The sequence below is a fragment of the Sus scrofa genome, chromosome 13, assembly GCF_000003025.6.
Source record: "Sus scrofa isolate TJ Tabasco breed Duroc chromosome 13, Sscrofa11.1, whole genome shotgun sequence".
Lineage (NCBI taxonomy): Eukaryota > Metazoa > Chordata > Mammalia > Artiodactyla > Suidae > Sus > Sus scrofa.
Genome location: NC_010455.5, coordinates 28,923,883 through 28,946,104, shown reverse-complemented (window position 1 = coordinate 28,946,104; position 22,222 = coordinate 28,923,883). Strand labels below are relative to the sequence as shown.

Below are 22,222 nucleotides of genomic sequence, written 5' to 3'. Positions count from 1 at the left end.
AGTAGTAAGCTGAGTTCCCGATTCCCATGTGAGCCCATGGGAAAGGGAATATATATGTTCCCACCACAGATAAGGAAACAGAGGCTCAGAGGTTAAATGATTCATTCAAGATCACACAGCCAGGTCGGTGGCAGAACTGAGATTCCAAGCCATATACCCTGCATTACTTCAGAGTACCTGACTTGTCATTTCTAGTGACCCTCTTAAACCAAATCCTCTTGAGAGACTGGTAAAAATATGAGGTTTCTTAGGTCACAACCTGAACCTAGTAAATCAGCATCTCTGGTCCCAGCAAGAGAATCTCCCACAGTGGTTGTTCAAAACCTGATTCCTGGCCCCATCCGGCACTACAGAGCCAGCCTCCCAGCCCTGCACGCCATGGGATCACACAGCCTGTCCGTGGATCCAAGGAGATGGCTGCCTGCATCAGTCTTCCTCCGCAGGCGAGGCTGGGGGGGTCCCTCACTTCCTTCTGGTTTCTGGGCAAATGTAAATCCCCTCCTCTGGGAAGCCCTCCTTGACCACCCTGCACATGACACCCCCACCCCGCCCTCTCCCCGGAACTTCTAATCCCTTTGCTTTGCCTTCCTTGCATATCTGTCTTAAATAGGGACTAAGATGAACCATATGGAATTGTCCTTTCCGTAGGTCAAAACTAGCTGAATACGGTATTTCATCCAGTCCATTTATGCAATTCCCTTTGCCAGAATGTCGACTCCGAGAGGGCTTGGGCATGTTGCTGTTCACAGCCCTGTCCGCAGACAAAGCTTGGCACACAGTAGGCACTCTGTAAAGGCTGGGTAGGTGCTCGAAGGAACCTGACCACTGCCTGGAGAGCCACAGACGACACACCGGCCCCCACGTCGAGCCGCAGTGACCAGAGCGCTGCCCTGTACCGCGCAATCTCCGGCGCCTTCCCGGCGGAGGCGGCCGGGCGGCGGGGTGGGGCTCACCGTCATCCATTTACCAGCCTCGCCCCTCCGACGGGCGCGCCGTTAATGAGATTAGCAATTAAAAAGCCGGCGAGCGGCCGCGGCAGAGGCGCGGGGCCATCCCCAGGCCGAAGCGGGCGGGTCGGCGCTCCCGGCGGACGCGCACCCACCCCGCCGCGCGCCGCACTCCGAGGCCATGGACAAAGCGCGGCCGCTGTGGGACACCCCGCTGCAGTTCGTGTTCGCCTGCATCTCGTACGCCGTGGGCCTGGGCAATGTGTGGCGCTTCCCCTACCTGTGCCAGATGTACGGCGGAGGTGAGTGCGGGCGCCTCCAGTGCCGAGCGGCCCGGGGCGGAGGGGGCGGGGCGGGGGGCACGCTGGGGTTGGTCCCACATTCGCGTGCCAGTAAACAGGCTCAGAGAGCAAAGTGATTTGCCCAAAGTTAGAGAGCCGGGAATCGGACCCAGGACATCTCAGTCCACAGTTGGCGCTCATATCCAGAGCGCCTTCCCCGGGCCTTTCCACCTCAGGAAGGGTCTGCTAGTGAGTTAGCCGTACGTTTAAGTGCAAAAAGTGAGCAGGAAATTGTCTTGTTCACAGAAACTTGTTAAGCAGCTTTCAGATCAGAAACTTATATTGCTGGCAGCATGATTAGAAACTCAGGATAAAAGGATCTTCATCTCTTTATTTAATTTTTTATCAAAAAAGTTAGGCTTGGAACCACAGTAGGCAGGAAGGCCAATCACTCTATTTCAGTTTTATTTGCTTTTGACAAATTTTTCCTCTGAAGCATCACAGTGCATTCACCAGACAGGCAGCAACACACCCCTACGGCATTCCCTCACCTTCCAGGGAGCTGGGGACACCTTCTGTGACATGGCAGAGAACATCTTTTTGGAAGGCAAGGTGGCAATAGAGATTGAAGTCTCAGCATTAAAAAAACTTTTTTTTTTTTCTGAGTTATTCCATTTCTAGAATTCTACCTGAAGGAATATTTCTGACAGAAGGTAGACAATAAAAGGGTGGCCTCCATCTTTTAATAAAAGCAAAATATTAGAAAATTCCCAAGTCCTCAACTAAAAGGGACTGGTTCCATAAATTATGGAACACGCACGCCATGGTGCTCTTAGAAGCCATTAAAATGATGTTTTAAAGAAATGCATTTGAGTATTTTTTCATGTCATTTATTAAGTAGAGGGAGGGAAGTCAGATTCAAAGATGTATAAAATGCATGGTCTCAATTATGCTTTAAACTATTCAGAGAAAAGGGAATGAGCAAAAACATACCAAAGGGAATGAAACAGCAGTTATCTCTGGGTAATTGTTGCTTACCTTGTAGTGTGTGTGTGTGTGTGTGTGTGGGTGGGTGGGTGGGTGGGTGATGTCTTCTATAATCAGTGTGAATGGCTTTTTCACCATAAAGGACATGAAAGATGTTAGACCAAAGTATTTACCACATTCATCCCATTTAAGGAGACTTAAGACCTAAAACACTGCTCCCTCACTCACACCCCCACCCCACCCCCACCCCACCCCCGCTCAAAAATAAAACTTATCAAAAGGTTTTAATGTACAGGTTTTTTTAAACAGTGCATTCTTAAGCCTGATTCCTTTTTTAAATTTGAAAGGCACATGCACATCATATTCTCGTGACGTGCCTGTGTTCCCATATGCTCCAAGAGCTTCATAGCCGACTTCTGAAAAGAACCGTTTGTCAGGATGAGACTTCCACAGCATTCTGTGTTCAGCACGCCTACCCAGGACACCTTTATGCTGGCTACACATTTCCCAGACCCCAGGCCAGGCGAGCCTTGCTGTCACTTGACTATTTAATTCCTTGTTTGTCACAACACCATCACCTGAGTAGTCTGCAGGTGGACACGGGTGGGGTGGAGTTGCTCTGAGGCAGAATACCGTTGTCCCTTGAACAGCCTGGGGGTGAAGGGCATCCATCCTCCACACTGTCAAAAATCCCCATATCCCTTACAGTCGGCTTTCCACACCCACAGGTCCTCCATGTCCACGGTTCAACCAACCAGGGATTATGGGGTACTGCGGTATTTACCACAGAGAAAAAGCTGCATTTGAGAGGACCCACAGTGTTCAAATCCAGTGTTGTTCAAGGGTCAACTGTATATAGAAGGAGTTGCTAGTGAAAGGGCAGGACCTTCAGGACCCAGGAAGAAAGAAGAGATCTTGTGCCTGGTACAGAGTATACTTGGGCTGATAGGTGGGTGGACAGATCGATAGATGAGGGTGGCTGTCGTTAGCCTGGAGTATTCCCGGCACCTGGTCAGAAGGACGACGCTTTGTTGTAGAGTTTCTGTCTCTCACTCGCCCCATCTCTGTGAAGTGGTGGGGTCAGAGGAAACGCTCAGTGAAGAGTTGTTAGATGAAGGAGCCAGGTCTGTTTTGAAAAGCTACAGAGTTCGTGAGGCAGGGATGCTGGTGGTTTTCCCAAGCCTTTCACTACCCAGTGGTGTCACCTAAAGTAAGTGATTTATGTTCGCACACCCATTCTGTACCTGATGGGTCACCAACCACATCATGAAAGGGCCAGGGGGTGCCCAACTTCCCTCTACACAGAGCCTTGGCTTCCGCCACCCCACCCCCTGCCAGCCAACAAAGGGCTTATTTATAAACCACAGAGCCAAGCTGTGCCAAAATACTTCCCAGAATAAAAAGGATTAAGGGCCCGAGCTCCTTTCCATGAAGCTCTGCCTGTAACCTGGGAGGCTGGTTTCCTTCTTGCCCTGTGGCCCGGCCGGCACAAGGAATGTTAATTCTGAAGATTACATTCCAGGTGCCAACCACCTCTCATAGCACCCTGCTGCTAAAACAAAGGAAAGGCAGCTGAAGGAACTGCACAAAATCTGCTTGGTAAAGTCAGCAGGTGGCGGCTACCATGTCAAAGTCTAAGTCCATGTTTGTTCAGGAAGAAATAGGGATGAAAAGGTGCTGTGTAGGAATGTGCAGAAAATGAGTGCAGAGGAGTTCCTGCTGTGGCACAGCGGGTTAAGGACCTGGTGTTGTCTCTGCAGTGGCCGAAGTTCAGGCTGGGAACTTCCACATGCCGCAGGTGCAGCAGAAACAAAAAATGGCAAAAAGGAGTTCCTGTTGTGGCGCAGCAGAAACGAATCCAGCTAGTATCCATGAGGTTGTGGGTTTGATCTCAGGCCTTGCTCAGTGGGTTAAGGATCTGGCGTTGCCATGGGCTATGGTGTGGGTCACAGATGTGGCTCAGATCCCGAGTTGCTGTGGCTGTGATGTAGGCTGGTGGCTACAGCTCCAATTCAATTCCTAGTCTGAAAACTTCTATATGCTGTGGATGGGGCCCTAAAAAGCAAAAAAAAAAAGAAGAGGAAGAAGAAGAAAAGAAAATGCGTGTACCCGCAGTTGACTTTTATGTAAACATGGTCAAATGGTGGAAGAAATGGAGGAGGGGGACAGTTTTGTGGTTCCTAGAAATCTGGACTTTTTTTTCCCTAAATTTTCTCTGTATGCTGCTATTTGAAGCACAAAGATGGGCAGTCAGAGGACACCTGACCAGGCAGTGGGATGATGACACTGCCCCTCAAATCCTCTTCTGCTCATCCCTGGTCCTTAAATCACTGTGTCTCAGACTTTGCCCACCCAAGCATCTTGATAAACTATAGGCTGCTGGCCCCACCCCTAGAGGTTCTGACTTGGAGATCTGTGCAGGAGGGCAGGATTCTGCATTTCTGACAAGCTCTTAAGTGATGCTGATGGATGCTGCTAGTCCATGGACCACACTTTAGAAGAATTCCCTGCCCTCCACCAGACCACCAGCTGCTTGGAGCCAGGCAGTTGGGTGCCATTAACGTAGAACAACTGGCTTTTGGAGGGAGGCGCAGGATCTAAGTTAGAGTGTTTGCTGATGACTGCAGTGTAAATACTCCCACTGTGGCCTAGTTCAGACTACCAACATAATGCCCAGGAATGAGGGGCTGGGAAGAGCTGCACAGCTTTTGTGAGCTGATGTGAGCCCTGGCCCACCCCTGGAGCCACAGCCCTTGGGGGCAGCTCCAAGCCTAGGACTGAGCCACACCAGGTCAGTCCACAGATGGATGGGTGGGCTAAGGCACGACCACTGCTTCCTTGTACTGGGGAGGTGGGGGTGGGGGCGGGCACGAGTGCATGCTCGGTCTCTGCTCGTGGGGTTTCTGAAGTCCTTTTGGATAGAATAGAAACCTGAATTTCAGAGGTTGTCAAGTATCAAATACAATGTGCAAAGTAAGCTCAAGATGCTGGGTCCTGGCCATCGAAAATGAGGCCTGGGAGTCCCTTCAGAGGCCAGGCCACATCTGACATCTGCTGCTCATCCTGGGGTTTCTTTTGTTTGTTTGTTTTTGCTTTTTAGGGCCGCATCTGAGGCATATGGAGGGTCCCAGGCTAGGGGTCTAATCAGAGCTGTAGCTGCCAGCCTACACCAGAGCCACAGCAACTCAGGATCCAAGCCGAGTCTTCGATCTACACCACAGCCCAGGGCAGTGCTGGATCCTTAACCCACTGAGCAAGGTCAGGGATCAAACCTGCATCCTCATGATTCCTAGTCAGATTCGTTTCTGCTGTGCCACGACGGGAACTCCTGCTCATCCTGGGGTTTCTAGATGCAATCCTGATACCAGCCATACCCTTGGGCTCCGAGCATGTACCAGGCATCGTATGGAGTATTTTCTGTAAATATTCAAGTTGCTCTTCACAACACCCCTGGGGTTGGAATTGTCACCCCCAGTTGGAGATAGGAATCAAGTTCAGAGAAGAAAAGGGGGCTTTGGAGAAGCACCTGGGACCACTTCCGTGTCCAAGCCATGTGGAGGCAGTGGAGTGAGGGAGGAAGGCAGGAGCCCTGTTCCACAGCCTCAGACGCCTCAAGAGGGAGTGTGGGTGCTGGTCCAGGTGTAAGGAGATGCCAAAGAGGGTTTTGACCAGGTGGGAGGGTGAGAGGTCAGGGAGGCAGAGAGTGACATGATCTGAGAATAACTAACTGTTGGGGGCAGCTATGGGTGGACCCAGAGGACTGCGGCAGAGATGTGATTGGGATGAGGTTGGGGTTAGGCTGGGCCTGTAAAATATCTATTTTTTTTGGGGGGGGTGTCTTTTTTTAGGGCCACACCCATGGAACATGGAGGTTCCCAGGCTGAGAGATCAAATCAGAGTTACAGCTGCTGGCCTACACCACAGCCACAGCCACACCAGATCCGAGCCACGTCTGTGACCTACACCACAGCTCACGGCAACACCAGATCCCTAACCCATTGAGCAAGGCCAGAGAGCAAACTCTCAACCTCATGGTTCCTAGTCAGGTTCGTTAACCACTGAGCCGCAACGGGAACTCCTAAAATATCTTATTACAAGTTAATCACTAAAGGGATGTTGCCTATAAGCTTAAATTATACAAAATGGCCCATCTCTGGGAACCCTGCCTCCCAGGTAACGAGTGTTAAGCTAAAATCCCTAAGTTTAACTCACAGGAAACTTCCTGACTAGGCCCACCTGTCAGTGGCTGCATCCCTTCCAGAGGCTGATGGGAATCAGGAAGCGTTCAGCTTTACGTCCTCCCCTTTTGGTATAAAAGGAGCCTGAGCTCTCACTCGGGCAAGATAGTTTTCTGGGACACGAATCTTCTCGTCTTTTCGGTTGGCTGGCTTTCCAAATAAACATCGTTATTCCTCGCCCCAACAACTGGTCTCACCATCGATTGGCCTGTCCTGTGATGAACAGTATGACCTTGGACTTGGTAACGAGCAGTTGCAGAATTTTCAGGTAAGGCCCTAGCAGCTGCCAGGACCTCTTGTCCTGACAATTTGCGCATCAAACTTCCGCGAAGCGGCAGCCCTAGGGCCTGGCATTTGAAGCAAGGAATCGACATTTGGGAGCTGAAGGGCTCCCTACAGTAGGAGGAGTCATTCCGTGTCCACAGCTGGAGACTTTATCTCCTCTCCACTTGAGGGTTTTTTTTCCCTCCAAAATAAGCCAATTTGTTTGGAATTTGAGTTGGACCTCTACCCGATTTGTAAACTGGTCCATCTGCTTCTTTGGATGTTTGTGCTGTTTTTAAAAATGGGGAATGTTTCAACTATCCCTAAAGGAAGCCTTTGGAGGCCCGTTTTGGCTAAGTGATCTGATGTTTGGCTAAGTGATCTGACGTTTGGCTAAGTGATCTGATGGCAGCCATGGACCCATGAGTGAGAATATGCTATTTTACTGTGACAGCGTGTGGCCATAGTACCTGTTAGGGTTTCCACATGGGGTTTCGGTAGGGGTACCTCAGAACGCTGTGTACCATGTCCTGCCACCCTTGCTGTGTTCATTACATCCTTTATGGTCTCCTGTGTTGTTGGGATATATAAAACCCCAAGACCAAACTCGCAAGTTTATTAGGATTTTGTTTGTCCTTTAATTTTTTTTTTTCTCTTTTCATTTCGCTTGATTTGACTTAGAGAAATGGTACCCGTCTTGTGACTTTCAAAACTTGTGCTGATGTCAGCTGGAGGAAAGGAATAGAGTGTGGGACATTCCCAGGGAGAACAGAAATGTTCCACTTGATTCCCCAAATCGCCAAACACCCCAGCCCAGAATGCAGCCCACCTGGTTGATGTGAAGGCAGAAGACATCCTTTGAGATGATCATTGGCTAGTTGTGGTTTTCTGGTGGCTCTTCTGTGAAGTGGAAAAGAACGACGTTCTTCATGTGCAAGCACTTGGGTTCTCACATCAGGGAAAATGAGAAAAGGAAGGGGAGTGAGGATAAGTTACTTCAAACCTATTGCCTCCGGCTGAGCTGGCTTCCTTGGCCGCCCCGGCTGCTTTGCCAATATATCCACCTTCCACTCCTATCCAGCCCCAATTCCTGACACTTGGGGCTCAGGACTGCCCATCCTTCTAGGGCTCAATTAGAGTATCCTGTGTTCGTCTAAATCCCAAGAGGACACCCAGTGGGCCAGGGCAGCTTGGATCCCAAGCCCACTTGGCAGCACCCACAGCTGAACCAAATGTGATCCCAGTAGGGGAGGAAAGCTTTTCCTAGAGCACTGCTTCCAAGTGCACCTTGGCAGGGCTTTGAAAAGGGGAATGAAGGCGAAAGAGTTTGAACAGAATTCCAGAGAGAGCAAAAAAGATAAGACCTCTCTGAAGTTTTGGAAAAAATTGATCAGTCCTAAAGACATTAGACTAATGCAGATCCCAAGGCCCCTGAAACTATTAGGCTGGTAAATTTGACCTTTATTCTGGGGTAGGGGGGTAGGGGCGGGGCAGAGTGCTTCACACATCAGGAGAAAGTTGCAAAGCAATGGTGCATTTGGAATGGACCTTTCTCAGTTGGTAGATGTTGCACTGAAAGTGTTCACCAGGGAACAGAAACAGAGGAAAGAAGATGCAAGACAAAGCACCACCTTTTGGCAGCGACATTGGATTCGCGGAAAGTGAGAAACCTGAAGAGGGAAGAGCCAGCATTAGAAAGAACAGTGTGCTTCCTGTACAGACGGGGAGCTTTGGAGAACAGATTGCCCTGGGCTGCAACATGTTGATGAATGAAGAGGCCCAGGAGCCCAAGGTAAACCTGACATTAGGGATAGACTTTCTGATAGACCTCCCCCTGAAGCTCTTCACCAGAACATGCTCGGAGCCTTCAGATGGTGGTCATGACAACACCAGGACAGGAGACAGAGCGCTCCCCCCTGCCTTCCTGTTCCCCAGGTCTGTGAACAGGCGAGACCAGCAGTGTGTGCTCACTGCCACCCAGGGAAGGTCAAAAACACATGGCCAACATGAAACCCATTTAAGAGGGACGCTGGGACACTTCATCTAAAACGGTAGCTTCAGGAGTTCCCGTTGTGGCTCAGAGGTAATGAACCTGACTAGTATCCATGAGGATGTGGGTTCAGTCCCTGGGCTCGCTCATTGGGTTAAGGATCTGGCATTGCCGTCAGCTGCAGTGTAGGTTGCAGACGCGGCTCAGATCCCAAGTTGCTATGGCCGTGGCATAAGCCAGCAGCTTAGGTCCAACTCCACCTCTAGCCTCGGAACTTGCGTATGCCTCAGGTGCAGCCCTTTAAAAAAAAAAAAAAAAAAAAGGAGGATCACTTTTTCCATAGATTGACTTGTCTACATACTAGCCAGTTACTCAGAAAAGGATGGAGAGGCCCAAAGAATAGGGTTTCACACTTGACCACACCTGGCCTGGCTAGGATCCTAGAGCACAATTGTTTCAATTCCCGAGGTGCTCCAGGGCACTGAATGCAGTGCATTTGTAATAGTACCCATGACTGGAGAGATGCCACATTACAGTGGATCCAAAAATACTTAACACGGCCTAACTTACAAAAGACCATCCAACAAGCCACTCGGCATTGCATGACTGGTGCCAAAGACGGCTGGCAGACCCTCCCGGATGGAGACCCAACCCAGGACCCACCCCCTGAGGACTGGACTCCAGTGCCTGGAGCAGCAAGAAGTCAAATCTGTTGAAAGGCACAGGGAAGCTTGGAGGAAAGTGCTTCCTGGGGACTGTGTGGGCTTCAATGTCAAGAGTGTGTCTGTCAAAGATGTTTGTCATGACAGTGTGGCTGGTGACAGCAAAAATGACCCACCGATGGAAGCAGCTGGCTTCACAGCTCAAATAATCTTGAACCATCCAGGCCAGATCCTCACTGGAGATGCACCTGTGCTGATGGCCACACAGCTTGCATTGCTTACATGTGATTAGCCCCTTCTCAATCCCAGCCCGTAACAGCCACAAATCAGTCTTCTGTCCCTATAGTTTTGCCTTAGGGACATGCCTTAGACATGCCTTAAGAGGTTATATAAATTGAATCACATAGTATGTTTGAATCTGGTATCATTCACTGAGCATAATGCTTTCAAGATTCTTCCATGTTGTTTCATGAATCAGAAGTTTGTTCCTTTTTACTGGCTGAGTAATGTTCCATTGTATGGCTGTGCCAGGGTTGATTTATCCATTCACTCATTGAAGGACAATTAGATTGTTTCCAATTCATGACAACTGTGAATATAGTCATGATCAACATTCATGTATAGGTTTTTGTGTGAATGTAAGTTTTCATTTCTCTAGAGTCAATACCCACGAGTGGGATTGCTAGGTCACACAGGAATTCTATGCTTAACTTTACAAGAAACTGCTTTCCAGAGTGGCTGCACCATTTTCCACTCCCTGTAGCAATGTATGGGAATACCTCCAAGTTCTTGTGAGCACTTGGTATTGTCACCTTTCCTACTTTAGCCAGTCTAATAGGTGTGTCATATCATCTCTTCGTGGTTTGAATCCGCATTCTCCTAATCATGGATGGTTGAACCTGGATGATTCAAGATCATTTGAGCAGCTTTCCATGTGCTAAGGTACTATTCATATATTTTCTTCGGTGAAATGTCTGTTTACATTTTTGTATATTTTTGAATGGATTCTTTGTTTTCTCATTTTTGAGTTTTGACATATTCTAGTTATATAGAGAAAAATGTCTTTGTCAGATAAGTGTTCTGCAAATACCTTCTCCCAGTTTGCAGCTTGTTTTATTCTCCTAAAAGTACCTTTCTCAGAGAACAATTTGAAAAGATGTCTGATGTTTTGTCAATATTTATCATTACTTTCTTTCACAGGTAATGTTATTGATACTGTATCTAAGAAATTTCTGTCTAACCAAAAGTTAGATTTCTTCCTGTGTTTTCTTCTAGAAGTTTTATAGCCTTGAGTTGTACCTATAGGTCTATGATCCATTTTGCAAGCCTTTTTTTTTTTTTTTTTTTTGGTATACAATGTGAACTGTTGGTTGAAGTTCATTTGTTTCCTGCATATGGATATTCAGTTATTCTAGCAGCATTTGTGGAGAACATGATAGTAGAGCATATCCACTGGGATTGTGTGTTTGGATGGTTGGCTAGTGGGAGGGGTAATAGACCTGACTGAAGGGCAGGGCCAAAGAGTGGGCAGTAGGCCTTGACTTTTCAACTCTTCCGCAGGCAGTGGGCCGTCAGGCAGGCTCTGTGAAAGAGAAAAGCCTCCTGTGGACCTTGCCAGGCCTCCTGTGGTTACTGTTTAACACCTCAGGTGAAAATAAACCACTTTTCTTAGAACCTCTGAGGCTGTGCATGCCACTCTAGGCAGACGGTGCCAGTGCAACCTGTGTTAGGGATAAGTGGTGGGTGTGAGCCCCTGAGGGCCACATGGATTCCTTGCCAGGCAGAGGACCTGGGTAGAGGTGTAAAACATAGTTCTGCCTGGCAGGAAGGGAGCAGGGCCTAATAGAGTCCCCGGAGCAGAGCCCAGAAATGAGGGGGCAGGCCTTGTAGCCCTGACGTGAGCCAAGAGGTCTAAGCTGGGAGTGCCGAGGCCTGGTGCTGGCACCCGCCCTCCCGAGCACACACTGGCACCTTGCTCTCCACAGTGAGAGCACCTCATGCCAGCCAGTCTCCCTTGGGGATTTCTATCCTGAGGAAATAACCAAATGTGTGGACCCGGCTTTGTTTAGGATAGCAGAGCCCTGGCACCAGCCTAAGTGTCCAAGGCTGAAGTGACGAAGGGAAGTCTGGGCTCGTTTTCCTAGGGGAATGTTAGGGCTGATGTGAAGGTATATGGTGTGGTTGAGAGGGATTGGGATCCTGTCTGGGGAGAAAAGTGGGTTGGCTCTTTGTGGGAGCATATGTAGTGATGATAATAGTTGACAAGCCAGTTGCTTCTGTAACCAGCCCTTAATCCCTGCAGCTGTAGGATCAGGGTTTTATTTCAGTCAGAAGTCCTGCCCTCTTGCCCCGGTGAACCTTTTGACATCTGCTACCAAGGATCCAGGTACGGGAGGATGGCTGGCCATGGGGCTTCACAGGAGAGGTAGTGGGCCAGCTGCCTGCAGGGACAGCCGGTGTGGGAGACCCTCCGGCAGGCTGCTGTCCTCTGTCCATGTGTCTGGCAGTGGGGGCCCTTTCGTAGCTCCATTCACCTTCCCTGGCTCCCCATTATCACCAAGGGTCCTTGTCTGCAGATGATGCCTTGGGAACCAGTGCCCCTAATGAAATGAAATTGTAGGCCAAAGGCCACTGTATAAAAGAAACACACATATATCCTAGGTGCTGTGTAAAGGGAGGTGGTGGCTGGGATCTCTTGGGGTCCCCCTTGTCTCTCAACAGTCACATCAAGACCTTGCCTCATCGCTGCAGATGTCAGGCCCAGAGGAGTATTCTGTGGCTCAGAACCATCATGAAGCTGCTGGAATTCCTCTGCCCGGGTGATGCCTCATGGGCAGGGAGCAGGGCAGCTAATTTCCCTTCCAACTCACACTTAGCTCAGGTCCCAGCCCAGAGGATGTATTTAGTAAAACAGTTAATACAATTAACGCCTCCTGTGAGGCACCTTCAGGGCTGTGCAAAAAGGCCAAAGGAAGTGTGTGGAGGTGAGCAGCTGGATGGATGGACTTGGGGGGTGGGGTGGTGTGCAGAACGTTTAACCACTTAGTGGTCCTGGCTCTGCTCAACCATTAGCTGCCATAATAGAGGATGGATTGGGGGTTTCTGGCAGAGGATCTGGTGCAGCTGAAGCATCAAGGAGGGTGTTCAAGGCAATGGGCCACCCCAGATGAAGTATTTGAAGACTTCAGTAACTCACATGGCTGTGGGTCATCTGTGGATGGCTGGCTGGCTGGATGAGTAGGAAGAGGAAAGGATAGAAGGATGAACGGATGGAAAGACAGAGTAAATGGGTAGAAGAAAGGAGCATGAGTAGAAAGATAGGATGGATTCTGAGGGAAAGATAAAAGAAAAGAAGAATGAATAGAAGATGGTTAGATGGATGGATGGATGGATGCAAAAGTAAAAGGGTGAATGAAGAGGTGGAAAGATCTGAAAGGGAGGAAGGGATGGAGGATGGGTGGAAGGACGTTTGCAGAGAGTGTGGGCGGGTTCCAGAGTCCAGCCCATGGGTGACAGCCTGGTTTTGGCTCTGGACACTACAGGTAGCTTCCTGGTGCCCTACCTCATCATGCTCATTGTGGAGGGCATGCCGCTCCTGTACCTGGAACTGGCAGTGGGGCAGCGCATGCGCCAGGGCAGCATTGGTGCCTGGAGGACCATCAGCCCCTACCTGGGTGGCGTCGGTAAGTAGCCACTCTCCTGTCCTCTCCCATCTGTGGACCCCCAAACAGTACCCTGGGAAAGAGGAGGTGATGGGGGAGTCCACTGGCAAAGCTGCTGGGGCAAGTGGCAAGCACAAGGGGCCCACGAGAATCCTTGAATGGGGTGGACAGATGGCTGGGCGGAGGTGGGGAAGCCATAGCATGTGGGCTGAGAGGGACTCTATTCTTCCTCAGGGGACAGGGAGAAAGGGAGGATGCGGCCCCCGCCTTGGAGAGCTGATGCCACAAGGCTTCTCTTCCCTGGTCTCATCTGTAAGGGGGAAATAGCTGTCCAGAAGAGCTGGAACTCGGGGTCCTGGCCAAGAACCATTCTGGGAACCCTTCTAACCGCTCTCTGCTGGTCATTACTGACACGGCATCCCTCTGGCAGTGGTGCTGGCCTGTGTGTGTGTGTGTGTCTCACTCCTCGCCACACCAGAGGATGTGGGTGCCATCCACATCTCCAGGGCACGAAGCCCAGGCACAGTGGATGTTGGGAGGGGCTCTGCTCTCCATCCTGCCTCCTGAGTTACTTCGAGCCAGTGTCTGGGGTACCTGTGGGAGATTCGCCTGCCCTGCACAGCCCTCGCGGGCCAGGGCTCCTGCTGGAGCAGGAGGAACTTTGACCAGCAGTGGCCACGGTCTGTTCTGCTCACTTCTCCTGCTCCCAGGCAGAAGGGGAAGGACAGGAAACAGAGGTGTCAGGAGCCAGAAGAATGTAAACTTGCATGTGACTTCATCTCCGATGCAGAAGAAATGTGTCTAGTGGCCTCACACATCACTTCCACAGCCCCCGGCCGCCTCTTCCCAAATAGCAGTTAATTTTTAACAGGGAGGTGTGTGGTTTTAAGATCAGACCAAGTCATCATTCACAGAGGGCTTTTTCGAGGCAGCCTTCACTGCCTAATAGGAAAGATACCAGATGTTTGTGTCTGTCAGGGCTGCTGGTGAATGTTTAACAAGCAGCTCTTGAGCTGGGGTGGATTGAGGAGAAGGCCGGTTGTGCAGCATTTACTGATGCTGTTGGTGTGACTACTGCCACCACGGCCAATGTCACCTACTAAGGAGATGTCCCAGAGCGTGGGGTTGGGCAGAGATGCACTCAGTGACTTTCAGGGCTGGTGAGAGCTGGCTGAAGGACACCCCCTGGTTACTAACCCTCTCAGCCCTCTCTGGTTCCCCACCGTTTGGACCAGGAGGGGGGCAGCCCCAGTCCCCTCGACTCCTGACGTACCTCCTCAAGCCCTGCCCTGTCACTACCAGGCGGTGTTCGGTACAGGTGCCCCAGCTTCAGGTAAGCCAAGGAGGGAGCAACAGGGATGTGGCAGCAGTGATGAAATGCTTCTCACACTAGGTTCGAATCCTAGTTCTGCCACTTAAATAGCTGTGTGGTCCTGAGCAAGTGCTGTGTCTCAGTTTCCTCCTCTGTGAGGTGGACATATTACCTGCTTAACATTTTCATGAAGACCTAAAGCACATAAAGTACTTAGCACAGCACCTGACACTTGGATCTCAAAAGAACATCACCAGCCTCATGTCCCAGAAAGTGCGGAGAGAGGTAGCAGAGGGGACTAACCCTTAGCAAGTGCTCGCACGTTGGAGTTCCCGTTGTGGTGCAGCAGACATGAATCCGACTAGAAACCATGAGGTTGTGGGTTTGATCCCTGGCCTTGCCCAGCAGGTTAAGGATTGGCATTGCCGTGAGCTGTGGCAGACCAGTGGCTACAGCACCGATTAACCCCCTAGCCTGGGGACCTCCATAAGCTGCGGGTGCAGCTCTTAAAAAAAAAAAAAAAAAAAAAAAAAAAAAAGTGTTCACGGTGCCTGGGTGAGACCACACTTCCCCTGGCCAGGCGGGTGGGGGAGGGGTGGTCCTCAGAGCCCTCCATGTTCTTGTCCCCACAGGTGTGGCCAGTGTGGTGGTGTCCTTCTTCCTCTCCATGTACTACAATGTCGTCAATGCCTGGGCCTTCTGGTACCTCTTCCACTCCTTCCAGGTGAGTGTGCCCATGCCCGAGCAGGGGCCGAGCGGGAAAGCAGAGGGCAGAGGGGGTGTGTGGGGGGTGGCAGTCTTGGGGGGAGCCAGGAAGTGGTGTGAGGGGTTAGGGGAGGCTGGCACCCCAGGCCGGTGGAGGGCTCTGAGTCCATGGGGCCCTGCTACAGAGTGTGGTGTATGCATGCACGTTACTGGGGAGCAGGACCACAGCTTTCATCAGGTTCTCTGTGAAAAATGTGACCCCCAAAATATTAAGAACCACTGCATAGTAGGCCCAGGGGGGAGACCTTGGAGAGAACATAGGGACTCCACCCCCAAGCATGAGAGTACCAGCATCCTCCTCCCCCCGCCCCCATCACTTGTTCTTCCTGGTCTCTCTCAGCCGAGGCCCTACTTTTTCCCTGCAGAACAAAAGTTCTCCTAGAAGGACCCTTGTCAGCCCTGTAACACAATGGCAGCTGTTCTCAAAGATAAACATTTGAAAAACTCATTTTTTTTTTTTTTTTTTTTGTCTTTTGTCTTTTCAGGGCCACACCCGTGGCATATGGAGTTTCCCAGGCTAGGGGTCTAATCGGAGCTACAGCTGCCGGACTACAACACAGCAACAGCAACGCCAGATCTGAGCCGCATCTACGACCTACACCACCGCTCACGGCAACACCGGATCCTTAACCCACTGAGGGAGGCCAGGGATCAAACCTGTATCCTCATGGATCTCAGTTGGGTTCATTAACCATGGAGCCATGGCAGGAACTCTGAAAAACTCATTTCAGATTACAACCATAGTGGATGCTCGTGGAAGAAAATATTGGAAGGGGCTGGAAGTTGTGAAGAGAGAATCCTCATTCCACACAGAGAGCCGGTCTTTGTTTGTTTCCACAGGGGAAACTTCCCCTCCATTGCCCAGGTTCCTGTCTTTTCCTTGACACCTGCCTTTCCCTCTCGGGGTTCCCCCTCCCTTGGCCCCCACGCATCTCCCAGCAGCTCCTGCATCTCAGCCTCCTCCCAGGAGGGAGAAGACGGGGAGGAGGCAGGAGCTCACTGGGCAGATCCCTCACCCTCTCCCTGATCCTTCATAGCACAGACCCCGTCTCCAAGGTCAAATGGTAGGTGGGGCCAGCTGTGGACTCTGAACTGACCCCAACATGTGGAGTCACACTGGGGCAGGCCTTGAATCCTTGGGGCCCGGAATGCTTAGGTGAATGACCTCAGTAATCAGGAGTTGGCATCTACCCTGAGACAGTGCTCCATTGCTCCATCCACACCCATCTCTGGCTTCCCAACCCGCCCCACCCAGAACATCTCCTTGGAAAATCCCCTGTGCACATGCCACATGCCTGACGGGAAGGAGACTCGGCCCTGAGCTTAGCTGCAGCCCCCTCATCCTCTCCTTGGTTCAGCGTAGAGTTTGAAGGCCAGCCTCCACGCTGACTTGTGGGTAGAAACAGGGTGCTCTGCAGCCTGGGGCCCATTCCCCTCCCTCTGAGCAGGATTGTCATGTATGGTTGGGCAGGCTGTGCACTGTACAACGCCATATGCCACCTACGGGGCTGCCCTACTACGTGTCACAGACATTGTATGTCTGTATGCTTAAGAGTTTTCCAAAGGTAGAAGCAATGTGTCCTCTCCTAATGAGTCAGGATCATTTGACCATCTTCCAAAGGCAAAAATAAAGTGCCTGCAGAAAGGAGTACCCTTTTCTAACCCTCAGAAGTGTGAAGGTCCGTGATGCCAGGAAACAACTTGGCCGTTCCTTTCAGCCCATACAGGTCCGCAGGCCCTCTCCCTTATCCCCTCTGCCTCCACGGTCCTGTATCAATGATAGTAATGATGGCAGCAGATACTCGCTCATACTTGCTCTGGGCCAGGTAGGGTCATGAGCACTTGGAAGTACCCACTCGTGGGATCGTCCCCGTCTCCTGTGGCACTGATGCCTGAGTACCAGAGGCAGAGAGGGGTTGAACAGCGGGGAGACAGGACATGGCAGCCTGGTCACAGGGTCTGTGCTCTTGGCTACCCCCTGACCTGGGTGGGCTTTCCAGCCTTGCAGCTGGCCTTGCCCTGCAGGGGCACCAGGCTCTTAGAAATGCTGTTGCAGGGATCCCAGCCTGACCTGCTGATCCAGAGCGGAGAAGCTGGGTGCTGAGAGTCGGTCAGTATAACACGTCCTTCTATACTTGAAAGTTTCTCCATACTGACTGCACACAGGGAGCTTTTAAAACTCTGAAGCCCAGGCTCCACTCCGGCTGCAGAAGTTGTGGGTCAGAGTTTGTTTGTTACAGACCAGCTGGCCATTGTTCATTTGATTCAGTTTTTCAGACCCGCTGGAGAGTTGAGTAGTTTTCAACCAACGCCTGTAGGGTCGCTGGGAGTGTGGCGGCCCTCCTTGCCTGTCACCTCTACCCTCACCCCATCCATGCCTGAGACAAACTCTCCGATGCCCTGTCTGCCTCCAGGTGCTCCAGCTGCCTGGCCTTTGGGGACCACTGACCTCTGCCTCAGCCCTCACCTCTGTGTACAACGCTTGCCTTTTTTTTCTTGAGGGCCACACACGTGGCATATGGAGGTTCCCAGGCTAGGGGTCAAATCAAGGCTGTAGCTTCTGGCCACAGCGACGCCAGATCTGAGCTGTATCTGTGACCTGCACCACAGCTCATGGCAACGCCAGATCCTTAACCCACTAAGTGAGGCCAGGGATGGAACCTGCGTCCTCATGGTTGCTAGTCTGGTTTGTTAATTGCTGAGCCACGTCAGGAACTCCTCTAATGCTTGCTTTGATCCCAAAGGATCCCTTGCCGTGGTCTGTCTGCCCACTGAATAGCAACCACACGGGCTATGACGAGGAGTGCGAGAAGGCTTCCTCCACGCAGTACTTTTGGTACCGCAAGACCCTCAACATCTCACCATCCATCCAGGAGAGTGGGCCGGTGCAGTGGGAGCCAGCGCTCTGCCTCATCCTGGCTTGGCTGCTGGTGTACCTGTGCATCCTGCGGGGCACCGAGTCCACAGGCAAGGTAGATTGTGGGGGCGGGGGAGGGGGGTGGTGGCTGGGGAGCCCTGGGCAGTGGCAGGAGCGGGGTTGCCTCTGTGGCCAAGGGGGCGGAAGCTGTGCTGGGGAGGAGGGCCAGACTGTGATGCTGACCTGTCACCCGCTCAGGACTACAGACATGGCTGGCGGTGCTTAGGCGCAACCCTAAATCTTGAAAGCAGGACTTTGCTATTTCCTATAAAGATGAGCGTTTCTATCCCAGCTCCAAACCCGAACTACCCATGGGGCACCAAGCAACTCGACAGTTTCCCATTCTTTAGAAACTTAGAGGTCACAGGTGTCCCTGAGACACCCTCGGCTCACCCTTCCCTGCACAGCAGTGCCTCCTGGAGGGCTTTTGAAACTCTGGTGTCCCAGCCCTGTCCTCCATGGTCCCTGAGTGATTATTTGGGGTGTGACCTGATCACTGGGACTGTAAAAGCTCTCTGGGATTCTCTTATGCAGCCGGGTCTGAGAACCTTTAGCCTAAGCGGCTTTCCATGAGCCCACAGAGCTGCCAGGCCTGATTGAGAAACCTTTTCCTCCTGGGTGCATCAGCAAGCTTATACTCCTTTTGAGGCTGAGTTACTTCTTTGTTTGTTTGTTTGTGTTTTGCTTTTTAGGGCCACATCCTCGGCATATGGAGGTTCCCAGGCTAGGGGTTGAATCGGAGCTACAGCTGCTGGCCTATACCACAGCCTCAGCAACCTCAGATCCGAGCCATGTCTGTTACCCACACCACAGCTCATGGCAACGCTGGATCCTTAACGCACTGAGCAAGGCCAGGGATCGAACCCACAACATCATGGTTCTTAGTCGGATTCATTTCTGCTGCACCACAATGGGAACTCTCGAGTTGCTTCTTTAACTCCAAACTGCTTCACGTGGAAAGTTGTTCTGCAGTGACTGCATGACCTGCTGTCTCTCTCAAGCTGCAGCCAATGCCAGAACCCCTGGTGTGGCCCCTCATACTCGGTCATTCCTCAGAGCCCATCCACTGCAGGTCAGACGTGCATATTATTTCCATCTTGCAACAGCCCTTGGTAGATTTTCCTGTCCCACTTGCCTGAAGCTTAGAGAGATCTGCCCTAGGGTAAGGACAGAGCCGGGTACATCCAGAGACTCCCCGTCAGCTCTTTTTAGTGAGCCACCTCCTTTTCCTGCCACTTGTCATGGTTTAATCCATCCCAGCTTTTCCCTTCCTTGGAGGCCATTTCTTTTCTTTTCTTTTCTTTTCTTTTTTTTTTTTTATCTTCCCACTGTACAGCAAGGGGATCTAGTTATCCTTACATGTATACATTACAGTTACATTTTTTTCCCCACCCTTTGTTCTGTTGCAACATGAGTATCTAGACAAAGTTCTCAATGCTATTCAGCAGGATCTCCTTGTAAATCTATTCTAGGTTGTGTCTGATAAGCCCAAGCTCCCGATCCCTCCCACTCCCTCCCCCTCCCATCAGGCAGCCACAAGTCTCTTCTCCAAGTCCATGATTTTCTTTTCTGCGGAGATGTTCATTTGTGCTGGATATTAGATTCCAGTTATAAGTGATATCATATGGTATTTGTCTTTGTCTTTCTGGCTCATTTCACTCAGGATGAGATTCTCTAGTTCCATCCATGTTGCTGCAAATGGCATTATGTCATTCTTTTTTATGGCTGAGTAGTATTCCATTGTGTATATATACCACTTCTTCCAAATCCAATCATCTGTCAATGGACATTTGGGTTGTTTCCATGTCCTGGCTATTGTGAATAGTGCTGCAATGAACATGCGGGTGCATGTGTCTCTTTTAAGTAGAGTTTTGTCCGGATAGATGCCCAAGAGTGGGATTGCAGGGTCATATGGAAGTTCTATGTATAGATTTCTAAGGTATCTCCAAACTGTTCTCCATAGTGGCTGTACCAGTTTACATTCCCACCAACAGTGCAGGAGGGTTCCCTTTTCTCCACAGCCCCTCCAGCACTTGTTATTTGTGGACTTATTAATGATGGCCATTCTGACTGGTGTGAGGTGGTATCTCATGGTAGTTTTGATTTGCATTTCTCTTCTAATCAGCGATGTTGAGCATTTTTTCATGTGTTTGTTGGCCATCTGTATATCTTCTTTGGAGAAATGTCTGTTCAGGTCTTTTGCCCATTTTTCCATTGATTGATTGGTTTTTTTGCTGTTGGGTTGTATAAGTTGTTTATATATTCTAGAGATGAAGCCCTTGTCAGTTGCATCACTTGAAACTATTTTCTCCCATTCTGTAAGTTGTCTTTTTGTTTTCTTTTGGGCTTCCTTTGCTGTGCAAAAGCTTTTCAGTTTGATGAGGTCCCATGGGTTTATTTTTGCTCTAATTTCTATTGCTTTGGGAGACTGACCTGAGAAAATATTCATGATGTTGATGTCAGAGAGTGTTTTGCCTATGTTTTCTTCTAGGAGTTTGATGGTGTCCTGTCGTATATTTAAGTCTTTCAGCCATTTGGAGTTTATTTTTGTGCATGGTGTGAGGGTGTGTTCTGGTCTCATTGCTTTGCATGCAGCTGTCCAGGTTTCCCAGCAATGCTTGCTGAATAGACTTTCCTTTTCCCATTTTATGTTCTTGCCTCCCTTGTCAAAGATTAGTTGACCATAGGTGTCAGGGTTTATTTCAGGGTTCTCTATTCTGTTCCATTGGTCTGTCTGTCTGTTTTGATCCCAGTACCACACTGTTTTGATGACTGTGGCTTTGTAGTATTTCTTGAAGTCTGGGAGAGTGATGCCTCCTGCTTGGTTTTTGTTTCTCAGGATTGCTTTGGCGATTCTGGGTCTTTTGTGGTTCCATATAAATGTTTGGATTGTTTGTTCTAGTTCTGTGAAAAATGTCATGGGTAATTTGATAGGGATTACATTGAATTTGTAGATTGCTTTGGCTGGTATGGCCATTTTTACAATATTGATTTTTCCAATCCAGGAACATGGAATATCTTTCCATTTCTTTACATCTTCTTTGATTTCTTTGATTAAAGTTTTATAGTTCTCGGCATATAGGTCCTTTACCTCCTTGGTCAGGTGTATTCCGAGGTATTTGATTTTGTGAGGTGCAATTTTAAAAGGTATCGTATTTTTGTATTGCTTTTCTTTCTTTCTTTCTTTTTTTTTTTTTTTTTTTTTTTTTTGCTTGGGCCGCTCCTGCGGCATATGGAGGTTCCCAGGCTAGGGGTCGAATCGGAGCTGTAGCCACTGGCCTACGCCAGAGCCACAGCAACGCGGGATCCGAGCCGCGTCTGCAACCTACACCACAGCTCACGGCAATGCCAGATCCTTAACCCACTGAGCAAGGGCAGGGACCGAACCCACAACCTCATGGTTCCTAGTCGGATTCGTTAACCACTGCGCCATGACGGGAACTCCCTGTATTCCTTTTCTAATATTTCATTGCTGGTATACAGAAATGCAACTGACTTCTGAATGTTAATCTTATAGCCTGCTACTTTGCTGAATTTATTAATCAGTTCAAGGAGTTTTGGGGTTGAGTCCTTAGGGTTTTCTATGTATAGTATCATGTCATCTGCATACAGTGACAGTTTGATCTCTTCTCTTCCTATATGGATGCCTTTTATTTCTTTTGTTTGTCTAATTGCTGTGGCTAGGACTTCCAAAACTATGTTGAAGAGCAGTGGTGAGAGTGGGCATCCCTGTCTTGTTCCAGATTTGAGTGAGAAGGCTTTCAGTTTTTCCCCATTGAGGATTATATTTGCTGTGGGTTTCTCATAAATGGCTTTGATTATATTCAGGAATGTTCCCTCTTATACCCACTTTGGCGAGGGTCTTGATCATGAATGGATGTTGCACTTTGTCAAATGCTTTTTCTGCCTCTATTGAGATGATCATATGATTTTTGACTTTTTTTTTGTTAATGTGGTGTATGATGCTGATTGATTTGCGTATGTTGAACCATCCTTGTGAACCTGGGATGAACCCAACCTGGTCATGGTGTATAATTTTTTTGGTATGTTGTTGGATTCGGTTGGCTAAGATTTTGTTGAGAATTTTTGCATCTATATTCATCAATGATATTGGGTGATAGTTTTCTTTTTTGGTGGTATCTCTGTCTGGTTTTGGAATGAGGGTGATGGTGGCATCATAGAATGTCTTTGGGAGTA

The 22,222-nt window shown here is 49.8% G+C and overlaps 1 protein-coding gene across 3 annotated transcripts in view; it reads left to right on the top strand.

Moving 5' to 3' along the window:
- Positions 914 to 22,222, top strand: part of SLC6A20 (solute carrier family 6 member 20) — a 47,361-nt gene continuing 26,052 nt past the window's right edge. Inside the window, exons 1-4 of one of the 3 annotated variants that reach the window (XM_021068639.1) lie at positions 914 to 1,249; positions 12,912 to 13,052; positions 14,976 to 15,067; positions 17,853 to 18,080. In XM_021068639.1, coding sequence (XP_020924298.1) covers positions 1,129 to 1,249; positions 12,912 to 13,052; positions 14,976 to 15,067; positions 17,853 to 18,080 — 582 coding nt within the window. In that variant the 5' untranslated portion in view covers positions 914 to 1,128. Of the gene's footprint in view, positions 1,250 to 6,285; positions 6,722 to 12,911; positions 13,053 to 14,975; positions 15,068 to 17,852; positions 18,081 to 22,222 lie in introns of those variants that run through there. The other 2 variants (XM_003358406.5, XM_021068640.1) reach the window with 2 other exon arrangements.